This window comes from Oncorhynchus mykiss, chromosome 7 (assembly GCF_013265735.2).
Source record: "Oncorhynchus mykiss isolate Arlee chromosome 7, USDA_OmykA_1.1, whole genome shotgun sequence".
In the NCBI taxonomy this organism is placed as follows: domain Eukaryota; kingdom Metazoa; phylum Chordata; class Actinopteri; order Salmoniformes; family Salmonidae; genus Oncorhynchus; species Oncorhynchus mykiss.
The window spans coordinates 20090137-20104899 of record NC_048571.1 but is presented as its reverse complement, the minus strand read 5'-3'; the positions used below and the strand labels follow the sequence as shown (position 1 = coordinate 20104899).

The 14763-nt window shown below is 39.7% G+C and overlaps 1 protein-coding gene across 2 annotated transcripts; it reads right to left on the bottom strand.

Annotated features, from left to right (window-relative positions):
- Positions 1–6836: 6836 nt before the first annotated feature.
- LOC110527453 (homeobox protein engrailed-1-B) lies at positions 6837–11106 on the bottom strand. 2 transcript variants are annotated; one of them, XM_021608729.2, is made up of 2 exons: positions 10292–11106; positions 6837–7642 (listed from the first exon to the last, which is right to left on the bottom strand). In XM_021608729.2, the coding sequence occupies exons 1-2, from the start codon at positions 10791–10793 to the stop codon at positions 7311–7313; spliced, it is 834 nt and encodes a 277-aa protein (XP_021464404.1). In that variant the 5' UTR covers positions 10794–11106; the 3' UTR covers positions 6837–7310. The 2 variants fall into 2 exon arrangements, with proteins under 2 accessions (XP_021464404.1, XP_021464405.1); XM_021608730.2 differs by having other exon boundaries at positions 6837–7630; positions 10292–11097.
- Between the last annotated feature and the right edge of the window lie 3657 nt (positions 11107–14763).

The following is a 14763-nucleotide window of genomic DNA, read 5'->3' as shown; positions in this document are numbered from 1 at the left end:
TCCCTCACTCTTTCTCTCTCGCCTTTCTTTATCTCTCTCTCTCTCTCTCTCTGACTACAATCCTGGGGGCCGAAGGGTTTCAACCCCTTCACTGACACTCACCGCCACAACCCTCTTAAATTTCTAAGAGTGAGAATCGGTTACATCCACTTTGAGCCTAGAAACTTTTCTGAATCTTCTTTGTTTCCACTTGTAGACAGATTTTTCTTTCATGTTTCCATTTGACCACCAAACATGATTTCCTGTGCACATATCATTGCTTTATTGGTTATCAGTTTAGTTTTCAGTCCTGATAGTGGTTCATCTCTGGATGCAGAACAAATAATGACTTCCCAGTGGGTGGGAGAGAAGAGAGGGTGTTGAAACTGTTGTCCTGTGTCTCCCTAAGCCCTCCCCCTCCCCCTAAAGAGGAATCCCCCATAATTCAGGAGGCAGCAGCTGGAAGGGGATTACTCTAAGGTTCTGTACTTAGCAGTGGGATGGTCACAGGGTAGTGATCTAAGGAGCTCTTTTCAACTGCTTGCATGCGTGCGTGCGTGCGTGTGTGCGTGCGTGCGTGTGTGCGTGCGTGTGTGTGCGTGTGTATGTGTGTGCGTGCGTGCGTGCGTGCGTGTGTGCGTGTGTGCGTGTGTGTGTCTCTGCGTACGCGCATGCATTATTGAGCTGTGCGGGCATGTGCATATAGGTGTGGGTGTGTGTTTTGCTGTGTATGTGACTGGATTTCTGTGTGTCTGATGCCACGTTTCTGTCTCTGTCTGTCTGTCCATGTGTGTTTATCTGCATCTGTCCGAGGCCCTATTATGGATTTGAAATAAGTCGCTAACAGTAAACACAGGGTCAGGGAAGATGAGGAATCAAAACAAGACGGGCCCTGGACCCCTGAGCCTCCATCCACATTGTACTCTAACGGGATTAAAGCTCACTTTGCCAGAGCATTTGCATACTTTAGCCCTATTGAGGGTCACTTGATGTCTCCGCATCACTTTGATTGCCCTAGCGTGACTTTGCTGGTCAGGGAGGAGACACCAAAGGGACACCATGCGAAACTGCAATTCTCCTTGGTGATGCAGCCTGCAACCTCAAAAGACCCCAACTCTATTCCCAATCTATTCTCTCAACATTGTAAATAACAAAACGATGTTTGTTTCCTTTTTTATTATGCCTGTATCCAGCTAGTACACTCAGCATCCAGTACACTCTACCTGGAAAATATTATTTTTACAGCCCCCCCTTCAGATGGAGTAATTTCCACCGTCTTCTTTTATTGCTTTAATTTGCATATAAATTAAGTGCATATTGTAGCTGTAAGGCAGACTATGCTAAGTATGCACTGGATCCCAGGGTTCCATTGTTTTATACATAAACCTCATGCATCTGCTAAATGATTAGGTGGGGAAAGTATCCTTGTCATTTTTAATTGCCTGAATAACTTCCCCCTATGCGTCACTCCGTGCTATTCTAGGGCAATGCAGATTGCACCTTTTCTCAATGTAGATTGCATCTCTTCGCATATTCTTATCCGGGTTTGCACACATAGCACGTCAAATAATCAATATATTTTATCTTCAGTGATCCCCCCCCCCCCCCCCCCCCCCCAACTTACTGCAACTTACTGCAACTTACTGTGTTGTCAGATCTATTGATGATGAAGAGGCAAGCATGTCACATCATGTAATGTAATGTCAAGTCAAATGACTACCTGTCAGCAGCGCAGCTCCCGTAGGCCTACTGATCCTGCTGGGAACTTCACCGCACTTTGAGTGGACGTTCAATGATACATTTGAATATTAGGCTATGTATATTACATTAGTCTATAACGGGTTTTTTTTTTCATTGATATTGGGCCTATATTCTTCTTGAAATTGCAAATGCAAACAAACAAAAAAAGGATAGCATTAGCTAACGCATAGACAAAGACTATTGAGATCAAGCACAAAAGTGTGAAATTCGAGGCAGAACAATAATTAATAGGCCTACAATAGCGGAAGAAAATTTGACCAAAAATAAAAAGCAGAAACAACCACAGAGAAAGGGTGTCATCGAGTATACTTGAAAGAGCTGTTGAATATGACCTTACCATTATATTTGTCTGCACCAAACAGTGAGCTGGATGAAAATGTATTATGCGTATAGGTGCCGTATTTGTCCCTCTGCCGATAGACATCTGTCTTATTAAGATGTCATAATGCATTGAACTGAAATGTCTTCCATATTTCTGTATTCTGGGGGGGAAAAAACAAGCGGGATACGCGATAACTAGGCTACATTAATAAGCGTATTGTGGCTGGAAATGTCCATTAAAAGTCTGAAATTAATTAATGCTGTACATTTTTCATTAATAGCCAGGCTACTCCACCCATAATATAAGTCCAATGTAAACAGAAGTTATTCAAATAAATGATGCATGAGTGGTGTGCGTGTGTGTTTATTAAAACTCGTGGAGTTAATTGAACGTCGAAACCCAGAGCAGTTCGAACAACATTAATTAAAAACAAAACCGACGAGAAGCCCAGGGGCGGTTAAATGGTTGGGCTGCTGTCCTCTCCAGAGAAGTGGGCAACTCTTAATTAAATCCGAACTCATTTCTGGTTACGTAACAAATAGATAGGCTTATATTAGGACCAAGGAAATAAACTAGGTACATGACCATGTATCCCAATTGAATAGGCTGTATTGTGTGAGTTGGACGCAGCCAAATGAAGTTGGAAAATGTGTATTGTGAATTAATGATCAAATGAAAGAATGCAATTGCACTTTCAGGAGTATGCCCAGTAATCAATAGACTATAGGCCTATAGAAGATCAATTGGTATGACATTCAAGGTTTGTTTTTGTCATAGTTTACCATTTCTATTGTGTTGCACTTGTGCCAGGGTTGCTGCAATACGCAGTCATCCTTAATAATTAAGTGAGTAAGCAAGTATAAAAAAAATAAACAACATTTTTTTACAAATTGGAACTAATGTATCAATGTAAAAAATAGCGCTCAAAAGGTAGACGCATTTCATCTTGAACGGAGAGGAAATTACGAACAAATAATCCATGTCACATTATATGAATTTAAACTTTGTCGTTGTTTTTACTCCTACCTGCACTATGCTGCGAACCACGTCCGTTGTCAAGTAGTAAGATAAGGTTGTTTTGGGGTAATGCAAAAAATATGTGTTTTTTCCATATTTAATAGCATATGCCTACACTTATTTTGAGAAACTGTGAGTTATCTAGACAATATAGGTCCCCGTGTAGGCTTGTTGTTGAAGGTACATGTAACTTAGAAAATTGATTTAATTAATTAACAATTTTCATGGGATATAAAGATAAAGGCAATGTAGGCTACAGGCTAGGCTACATATTTGCAGGGAATAGCAATATCCTGGCGTATTTTGTCGCACAGGGGAGATTTTAAAGAAGATTATGCTTAAAGCACCTAAATCCTATATACACCTGCAAAGCATAGTGTCGATCAATTGATAACTAAGTTGAAGGTATTTTGGAGAACTAAAACAATACCCTAATATTCGATAAAAGTGGACAATCTTCCAGCTCAGTCGTATTACGTAGCCTATTAAGTGAACAAGTTCAAACGAAGGCTATATAAAAGTGTGTTATATGGGTTTAGCTACTAGGCCTACTTCTTCTGTCCATGTAGTAGGCTGAACTGGACTCTATTTCAACGAAAGTTGCAAGATGATATTGGCATTGTTCGTACTACAACTATCGTTTAGAAGCTCATGGCGTTTAGTTTCTTCGCCCCTCACTTTCATAACCTATATTGGTTCCTTTCGGGCAATTCAGATTGTTAATAGGGGACCTCTTCACTGAGGAATCTGGCTATTTTTTTATGAATGTGTTTTTCATATTTACCTTTCTGTGTTTCCTATGCTCCTGCCATGAGTGTGTAATTGCTTCGTCTTGGGTCCCCCCCCCCCCCCCCCCCCCCCCCCCCCCCCCCCCCTCCCCCCGGTCTTGGATTGGACTGCACAAGCTTTTTAGTCAACCTTTTTCTTACCTTGTTCTATTACATTTTTGCTAAACATCTACTAATATCTCGTTTTGTGAAAGTGTGTCCTTTAGTGCTAACCTGGGAGAGTTAACAAAATGTTTTTGTTAGGCGTATGTCTGATAAACGCAGTAACCTATTTGAGAATCATTACACCGAGTTAAAATGTCAACGTTTTAACATAGAAAGTTAACCAAGAAAAAGTATCGCTGTCTTCGAATTGAAATTGACGACTGGTAGGCCTGATGTAGCCTATAGGTTGTGCTATAAATAGAAATGACTTGTTTTGACTGCCCGGTCTGACCTATGGCTTGCCCATGGGCTTTGAGACACAGACACAAAGGCCGGTGCTGCCTCGTCCCGACATTTAAGCTATCCCAATGAGCAATATACCGGCATTGAAAACAACACGTGTCACGTCGCAGGGTGCACCGGGAGGCTTATCAGACATAAACGGAGGTTACAGGCGGAATGGGAACTTAGTCCAAAATAATCACGTAGGCTAGGGTAGGGGAAGAGTAGCCTATATAGCAACTCGATTGAATGGAAATACGTCTCTTTACGAAGAAAGACGAATGAATTTGGCCTTTGAAACTGATAGTGCACGGAAAAGGCGGCAACTATACAGTTGGAATCTGATTTTTATTTTTTTTATTCCATAAATATGCTCTTTAAAGATCTGCTTTTCCTCTGACCAATAAAATGTCCCATTCTTAGATCTTCTGCCTATGTTGGCGGTCCTCCATACCGCCCGGGTGTTTAATCGAATCTTGTAAATGCCGAGAATAGTTTAATAAGTGAAACGATATCCATTCTGGAAAAATAGCTACCATGTGTGAAGATGTCCGGTGACGGTGGCAGGGAGCTAGACAAAAGGACAACCTAACTGTTGTTCGAGAAAGTACCCCAGTAACAGGAAATAAATAAATATACATCAAATCTATTTTTCATAAGGCCAAGTTATGAGACTTGTGTGTGTGTGTGTATAAGTATCCTATACAATGCAATCATACAATACAGTGTGTGTGTGTGTGTGTGTGTGTGTGTGTGTGTGTGTGTGTGTGTGTGTGTGTGTGTGTGTGTGTGTGTGTGTGTGTGTGTGTAAGGGAGGGGGCGCTGACTTAACAAGAGCAGAATTGATGTTGTTTTGGCTGGAACGTCATCTTGATGGTTGCCATAATAAAATGTCTCTAACACAAGGCCAAGTTATGAGACAGTATCCTATACAATGCAATCATACAATACAGTGTGTGTGTGTGTGTGTGTGTGTGTGTGTGTGTGTGTGTGTGTGTGTGTGTGTGTGTGTGTGTGTGTGTGTGTGTGTGTGTGTGTGTGTGTGGGTGTGTGTGTGTGTGTGTGTGTGTGTGTGTGTGTGTGTGTGTATCTGTTCATCCGTTGCATATAGCTTTAGATTTTATTTCTGAAGCATTTTAACTCATGTGGTGAATTCTTGCAACGTGTTCACTCTTCACTTCAGTGGAGCTTAATATTCTGTTACATGCATGTTTATCTCTAAAAGCTTTTAATACCTTTGTGGTCATGTAGTCAAGCCTTTACGTTAAACATCCCTAAGCGTGTCGACTTTATTATCCTTATATATTTCATGAGGAGACTGGAAGTTCTATTTAAAGCACAACATAGCCTGCACAGAGATGATGACGTTCTGAATTGAGACACGCAGTTTCTTGGAGAAGACACCAGCCACCAGTGGTAAAGTACTTAAGTAAAACTACTTTAAAGTACTACTCAAGTAGTTTATTTTGTATCTGTGTACTTTACTATTTATATTTTTGACTACTTTGACTTTTACTTCACTACATTCCGAAAGAAAATAACGTACTTTTTACGCCATACATTTTCTTTGGCACCCAAAAGTACATTTTCAATGCCTTGCAGGACAGGAAAACGGTCAAATTCACTCACTTATCAAGAGAGCATCCCTGGTAATCCCTACTGCCGCTGATCTGGAGGACTCACTAAACACAAATGTTTCGTTTGTAAATGTGTTGGAGTGTGGCCCTAGCTATCCGTGAATGAAAGAAAAAAAAAGGAAAAGTGTGCCGTCTGGTTTGTCTGGTATAAGGAATTTTAAATGATTTATAGTTTTACTTAAGTATATTTTAGCAATTACATTTACTTTTGTAGAAAGGCATTTTGTATAAAGGCATCTTTTTTTTTAAGTATTACATTTGGGTACTTTTTCCACCACTGCCTTTTAGAAACTTCATCACCATGTTCTATAATACTAGCCTAAATGTAGACATACAGTATATCCCAATGATAAGGGCCGAGATAATACGTGTACTCATAGTAATACAATATTATTAAAGAAAGAACAATAATAATATGCCTACTAATCGTAATACTACTATTACTGTGTTATCCCCCAATAAACGAAAAGTAAAAAATAAAAAAAAACTTCCATGCGTGCACTGTGACCTTGACGGATATAGGCCTGCCTATAGGTTACATTAAATGGTTTCCGTGAGTGTGTAGGCATTATGGTAGGCTAGGCTACACGCCTGGACCTTCTGGCCTATTTATTAACAAGCAATGTTTGTATAGCAAATGGCATAGCTTGTGGGAAATATATGCATGTCAACATTATCTAAATTAACTCACTTAAAAGGATGAAGAATGTCTTAGAACAAAATTAAAAAAGGTAGGTTTGTTTTGCATTACAGGAAATAATTAAAGCTCAACAAAATACCTCATATTAGGTCATTGTCTCTTAGTGCATTATTTAAACGACATAGTGTTAGTCCTGGGCCTTAGTTTTCAACGATTTACAAACTACGCTTTTATGTATAGAATTTCAATGAAGAATGAAACTGTAGAACATTCTACATTTTTTTATTTATTTCAGACTACATATTCTCTGAACATATTAAAATCTTTGGCTTGGCGCGTCGGTTCAGAAACGCAATCTGCAGAATTGTGAGAGATTGGGGAGAGGGGCGACAGAAATCACACAAAAAAATCTAGGAGTCAGACACTTATACTAAAACAATGGCCAACAACATCATAAGAAAAAGAAAACTTTAAATCTCCAGCAAGTAGGGATTGATACAGACATAACCTTACCTGAAATTAAATATATACAACGTCATATTGTTTTGGCTATATATAAACTTTAATAATGTTCGTATTTTATATAATGATGTCCATATACTGTATCATAAACAGAAATCGGTTTTAAATAGAATCTGTCCCAGTCAAATCGTATTTACCTCTTTCTTTTTCAGTTCACAAAAGAGTTCAAGCACTCTGCTTTAGTTCAGCCTCTATTTTGCCCTGCACGAGGGGGGAATTTACTCGCTATCATCCTTCTCCTCTTGGACCGTGGTTGTGGAATGGTTGTACAGTCCTTGGGCCATGAGTTGGAGAGCCAGGCCGTTCTTGTAGCCGTTCCCCTTTTTGATTTTTGCTCTCTTATTCTGAAACCAAATTTTTATTTGGGATTCATTGAGATTCAGTTCTGTGGCCAGTGACTGTCTCCGTTGTTCTGTTATGTAGCGATTTGCCTGAAACTCGGACTTAAGTCTCTGCAGCTGTTCAGCCGTAAACGCGGTTCTGGGTCGCTTGTCTTCTTTCTCATTTTTCTTCTTTTTCAATTTCCGTGTCCTTGGGCCTGATGTAGAAACAACAGTGAAACGAACACGTAAATATCAGTTAGTCCTAGGCCCAAAAAACATACATTTACACATGACTAAAACAATGGAGTATTTCAATGTAATAAGTATTGTTCATTGCTAAATGTGTGTTTGCAGTCATTGCGACCATTTTGCCCCAGGCGCAAGGTGCAAGACTAAATGATGAACAGTTGTATTTACATAATTCATTCATTTGAATATTCATAATATAAGAAATGCAGTAACACATATCTTCCAATTACATAATACAGAACCAAAAACATATAAGCAATGTCAAAACAATTAAACGTAGGCCTAGTGGTGTGAATGACCGTTATCCTCGATCGCGTGTCTATTTTGCGCACATGTTTAGGCCTAGGCTATATGTGGTCTACGAATTTCATAGTTTCCTCAGACAGATTGGGTAATATCAATAATAACAATATAATATCAACCTACACGCCTATACTTTCTAACAGACTATTGTTGATTGGCATGCCCTTTTTTCTGCAGGCCTACCCTGCAGACCGGTGCAAGCACGAGAACACACAGTCCTTAGCACAAGTAGGCCTTATACCTCAGCTCAGACACTATTCCTCCGCTCATTCCATCAATGTGTGGAATAAAAACTCGGTGCCATAAAATGTAAAAGTAAACAAACTTAAGGCAAACATATTTGGTCATTTACTATTTCACTAGGCTATGGTTAGACCTACATTGCAATAGGTATATCTAAAACGCCATTGCACTGGAACGTTAGGCTACTGTCTTGCAAGTCTGTATTGAGATACTTGTCTATTCTATCCACAGCCATGTAGCGTGCACATCATTACATTTGAGAGGTTCATAATGTAGCATATTCACAGTGCTAATATTGCGATAAAGAAGATACATGGAAATAGCCTCATCGTTTATCTTTTTACGACACACTTTTTGCAAACGTGTTACCTAACCGCTATATAGGCCTAGCGCATAGCTAATATAGGCCTACTATTCATCCATTCGATTGACTTCTCCAAAAACGCAGACGACACAACAAAATGTAGGCTGTCATTTCAGGGGGAAAAAAATATCTATATAGGGGAAAAAACACAACTAGGTCGTATATTGCAAAATCAAGCTGCGGATCCCAATTCAGTCAGTGCATTGTAGCATACGGTTTAATTCAGTTCGATACTGTATTGTGTGAAACTCAACTATATGCTTCTCCTGCTATCATAAACACAATGCATTGTGCATAAACATAGGCTATATAGCATTGTACTTTTTAATTGGCGGGATATTTTTATTGGACATTTTCATGCGCGTTATGCCCTATGTCATATTTATTTCGTAATTTGGGGTCACGTTTACCTGCAGATATAGGCTACTTTCTGAATACAATAACAGTATTAGGCCTACAATAGCAATAACATACACAGGCTAGGCCAGGGCCTACTTGCCTAAAATATAACATAGGCTATTTGATTAGCTAAAACAATTATATAGTCTGTCGGTTAAATCCATTTTCGTAAGCCTACAGACCAGACCAAATATAATTCCCGAAAGATATCGAAACCAATCGGCCTAGTGTTTTTTCCCCCAGAGTCATATAGCCTAGGCCTAAATCTTATAGCTTAATGAGTCAATAAATCACTTTAGTCAATCGATACATATTTCCTGAATTCTGAATCCCATGTCAAGTTCAGAAAGATTGTGGATAATAAACCGCCAAACATATAGACAAGGCAGTCTACAAACCACTGATTTACACCATAGGCCCGTCAATATGTTCGTCGGGTGAAAAGAAAGTCAGCTATTGTAGTCTAATCGAAGGACGTAATGGTTGACTTATGTAGATAATATAGACTAAACTATTGATTAATCTATATTTTTTTTTTGCAATTTTGGCGATTTGGAGACGGCCCACAGTGAAGGCTTGCCTAACAGCTAACAGTCAGAATAGGCATGTGGTGTGAAGTAAAACAAGATAGTAAAACAAAACGACCACAGGTAAAGTGGACGTTTCGGTGACCACTCCTTTCAAGTTTGTCTTGTCCATGCAACACTTTTCAATGAGTTTTACATAAACAATGTGATAAAACGGAGGACCGGTTTTCGGCATTGCTTTGTTTTGAGGAGAATAATTCAAATGAGGGAGGAGAATCAAGTTGCAGATCAGTTGGTCTTCCTAACATGTTCTGCCAGGTCTTATTAATCGTTTGGTTTGAAATGCTCTCACCAAAACAAAGTGGCAATTGTGTTTGTGTGTGTGTGTGTGTGTGTTTTTGTTAGAGAGATTATGGCAAGTACTATAGGAATATGTCTAGTCTAGCCTACTATGATAATCCAGGCCTATCATTATTTGTTTTTTGGCTGTTGTTATGATTAGCTTTTTATTTTATTTTTGTCTATCGTGCGTAACGCTCACGAATTGAATTAATTGTACAATGGAGCAAAGCGAGAGAGAAAGAGAGAGAGGGGGGGGGGGGGGGAGACACGGAGACAGAGAGAGCGAAAGAGAGAGAGAGAGGCAGAGAGAGAGAGACAGAGAGAGAGAGACAGAGTTTACGATGTTCACATTGACCTATAAACTAGGCCTACTCCCAACACAACCAAAATAACGGACTTTCACATTTCAGATCTGCAGGGGTAAAATGATTCGGAAACTAGCGCCATACCAGATGATGGTCGATCCGAATATCTCGTGCAGTAAACCCACGCAGGCCATAACATCGGCGTAGATTCTTTAGCGGGTGGAGATCCTCCATTACTGGCATTCACAACCACTATTGACGCGGTGTCTCCATATCTCGTTGTGGTAGTCCCATTCCCTTCACCTTGTTTTGTCGAGCTCTGTTTCGAGGACGGCGAGGACGACGAAGAAGAAGTACTGTCACTACTGCAGTTGGAATCCTGGCAAAGGCTGCTCGCGTGAGATGGCCTGATGACCAAAGGGTTGACGTTTTCTCTGCCGGAGGTCTGCGCCCGCTCCCGACTCCCAAGCTCCTTCTTGCAGCCGAAGTCTGGCCGCAGAATATTGTCAATAAAAAAGTTTGTGGTTCTATGTACTTGCTGTGCTGCCTGGTGGGGCAAAATGGGAGGAGATGGTAGATTCGGGGAGAGGGACACGCTCTCGCCCTCAGTCGAATCACGGCTGTTTTGATCAATTCGCTCTTCCATAACTGGTACACTTTTGGCTGGAGCGCAAACTCTCCACGCCAAACTCCACTTGTTGCTCAATACCGTATCCGAATAATAGCAAACAAAAAAAGATATCTGACTATATTATGAAGGAAGCCTATATAAAATACTTTTGATAAATGTGACAATGTTCTACACTGTCGACATGTTGTCTACGAAAGCGATCCAAGTGTCACAATAGCCCTGCGCTACCACGACTGACTACACATCGCGCGCAGCAGCGTCGTCCCTAGCATTCTCTAATGTATGTCAGCGCGATCTTTCTAAACTCTCCTAAAACCCGTTATCCCTCTCACACACTTTTTTCCCCCACACCAACCGGAAGCACGTGAGTGCCAACACACGTGCAATAGACCAATCACTTGTGCAGATCCGCGCTGTCAGAAGTGACGACGTCCAATTGAATTTTACGAATCTCAGCAAATAAATAATAGATGGCTTTTAGGCACCAAACAAGGGGTCTCAGAGGTGCGCTCTTCTTTCATACCAAATTACTATGCTCATCACCGATAGAGGAAAACCTGGTAGGGTCATTGGGCTGGTACAGAAATGTTATAGGCTACCAATACATTTAGGCCACCAATAGTTCCCGTTAATTTGTCTATCGACTTGATTGCCTACCACCGAAAGGTGATATGTGTAGGCTTTTCTTAAGTCTCCTTCCTCCACATTTGGCAGGAACCGTAGCCTATACAATTGACATGCAGTATGACATTTTTCCCACTCTAGTTTATGCTTTTCCTATTTTGTATCTAATATAATAGGTGTGTCAAATTGGCGACCCGTGTCTTAAATGACTATCTTATCTAGGCTACAAAATCCCTATGATAGTTGTATAATTACGCATGCGTAGTTTCTGCTTTCCAAATGGATAATTCACTTGATAAACGCTTGTAATCATCCTCACCTGTGCATAGCCTGACTTTGGCCGGTTACGTGCTTGTAGGTATAGGCTATATTTACATTTCTATAAAGAGTCAGCGGGACAATTTAAGTTACGTTAGTTGATGGAGGTGGTAGGACGTGATGGAGGTGGTTTGTTTGAGCCTTTGTATCAGACCTATAATAAGAAGTATTAGGCCTAATGGAGATGAAGTGATGCAACATATCTCAAATCAGGCTAATCATTCATGAACCCATTCCAAGGTGGCCTCTATCGTAAAATTGAAAATGGTTTATGTTCACTCTCATTTTATTTAGTTTAAACGGGCATACAATTTGCATTGCTATAGGCCCATATCTGTGTCACTATTTTCTATAGGCTACACCACAGGTGCAGATGGGTGAGGGTAGAGTCTAATTAAAAATCACTACAAATCCAACATTACAATCCCAGATTGAAACATAGATATAGTAGCAAACAAAACAAAACGAAACAAACACACATTGGAGACACCATAGGCCTCTTATGTTTGTTAATTGAGAACCTCGGTTTTTTTTGCAACAAGGTAGACGCTCGAGCTTCTTTGTTGTGTGACAACTTTTGTCCATGCTTAGGGATACAATACTTTTTTAAATGACACATAAATAAGAGTAATTAGTCACGAAATAATACATTCTGCTCGAAACTATAGGACTGATTCACATTCAACATGCTAGTATTGAAATCTTTATCCCATAAGCTATAGTGTTAGTGTGGGTAGTTAATTAAATTATAATTGGGACACTATCAATATGCTATTTAGCCAAGTAGCCATTGTGGAGACGCAGTCCCTTTTCAGGCGGTAAATGAGGACTCCGGCTCTTATCTTGCCCGCAAAGAGACGCCTTGAGAGGGGCTGCAAAATATAATTTATAGCTTTTAATTACTCTTCATTCCGCCTGATCAGCTTGGCGTTCATCACAGCAGAGTGAATAAAAGCCGGTCAAAAGCACTGTCACTATTCCCTGGCAAGGCGCTTAATCAAAGTAAGCAGGGCAATATTATGCGCTCAAGAGCACCCCGCGTAATTTCCTAGGTGCTGATAAAGCCAGTTGAATAATGCGGCGAGTCTTCTGAGACACCATTTACAGAAATGACTTTATTGACGGCTTAACGTTGGTAATTCATTTAGCCTTTCATGTACTGGACCTGGATTTGTTGCAGTAATAGGATGATAAATGCACTGACGGCCTGAAGCTCGTATTATTGAATATAGTGGGCTAGGGTGCAACACACACACACACACACACACACACACACACACACACACACACACACACACACACACACACACACACACACACACACACACACACACACACATACACACACACACACACACACACACACACACACACACACACACACACACACACACACACACACACACACACACACACACACACACACACAGTTACGCACACACACACAGTAACGCACACACACACTTCTGCCTTCACTAACGTTAGCTGAAAAGCCCCCAGACAATTTCTAAACGAATGCTCCCACACTTTCTATTTATTTTTTTAGGCCATGATCGAATTGCTTTCATACATTTTCGATAGCTTTACTATTTTGCAGAAAGACAACAGACTGGAAGAATACATTTGCTTTTTTGGTTGTGGGACTTAGGTAGGTGTATGGTGGACTGAAACACCTGGCTGGATGCGTAAATTACCATCAGGACAAAGACAGCCCATATGGATAGAAACGTTCAAGGATATGACCTCAATACACATGTGTCTCTTGCATCCCAGTCTAAGATAACTTGTGGTGTCGTACAATTGAATGTAAATGGGTTGGAGTCAGTTACACAATAACAATTAGGCAACAAAAGGTCAACCTGCACCTTGTCCCAAAGCAGTCAGAACTGGAGCACGCAGGCCAGCGCACAGCACTTGTAAAATCCAATGATCGTTGAGGGGATTGATCAGTGATTTGGGCTATCGGATGAAGTTACAAAGACAGTTGAAAAGCATTGGTTTCATTCGGTTATTTGTGGAATCACAAAACACTCCCACTTAATGTATATCCCTTAAATTAGTCGAATAAACAAACAAAACATGTTCCCGAATGCATCGCTACCTTATGATGAAGGATGTTGTCTGTTAAATTACATTTGGCCGTATTTTGACAATGATATGTCTACCGAGTAATAATCACAAACCCAGGCTACTGGCAACAGCAATATCAGTTTGTAATATTTCCTAAAACGAAGGTTTATCTGTAGTTGAAGGACAGAGAACAATGGAATCAAAAGCATTCTTTCATTTGAACAAAATATAAAAATATCAAACTTTGTAAAAAAAAAAGCCTAACTATCATAAAGCGAATGAATAACGGTACTGTCTCTTTGCGTCTTGAATTCTTTTCCGGTGAGAAAGGTTGACCATGGTTAGCCGCTCAAGCATTTGCAATGCTTATCTTTTTATTACAGAGAAATATACAAGACATCATAAAGCAATCGGCCTACTGTGAAATAACTGTAAAATCAACTTTATTTGTTGAATAACTTTGCATTCAAGGAATATATAATACAAACTAATGTGATATTGTCTTATTTTATAGTTTATTATTTAACATTATAATATGTTAGTATTACATTACATTTCATCTGATCTAATCTTATGTCATATAATATTATATGATATTGTGTTTTCTTATAATACATTAGCTATAGCTTACATATTTTAGATTAAAAACTATTGGGTAGATTGATAATCCACATTTTAAAACTGAAATGCTTATCTCAAAAGCTAGTGTACTTCAATATAAGAAACTAGCCATAATAAATTACCAATATGCTATTGAGCTAAATAGCCATTGTGAATTGTAATTATTCACGACCGTTGCCTCATATACAGAAGGCCTAAATTAGCTGTTCAGAACCCGGTCCATTGCAATTGCGTGTTGCCTACATCTAGGCTAGCTTTGAACAATATTTACATTCGTCAATATACAACCATTGTATTACCAAAATAGTACATGCATTGTAATTGATTCAATTGTATGCTCCTTGTAATAATG

What these genes read in the sequence shown, in the direction of transcription:
- LOC110527453 (XM_021608729.2), bottom strand. Translation starts at nt 10,793, where the DNA reads ATGGAAGAGCGAATTGATCAAAACAGCCGTGATTCGACTGAGGGCGAG. An exon ending in TTCGGATCGACCATCATCTG is followed by an intron (nt 7,643 to 10,291) that starts GTATGGCGCTAG and finishes GTTTCACTGTTG; the next exon opens with TTTCTACATCAGGCCCAAGG.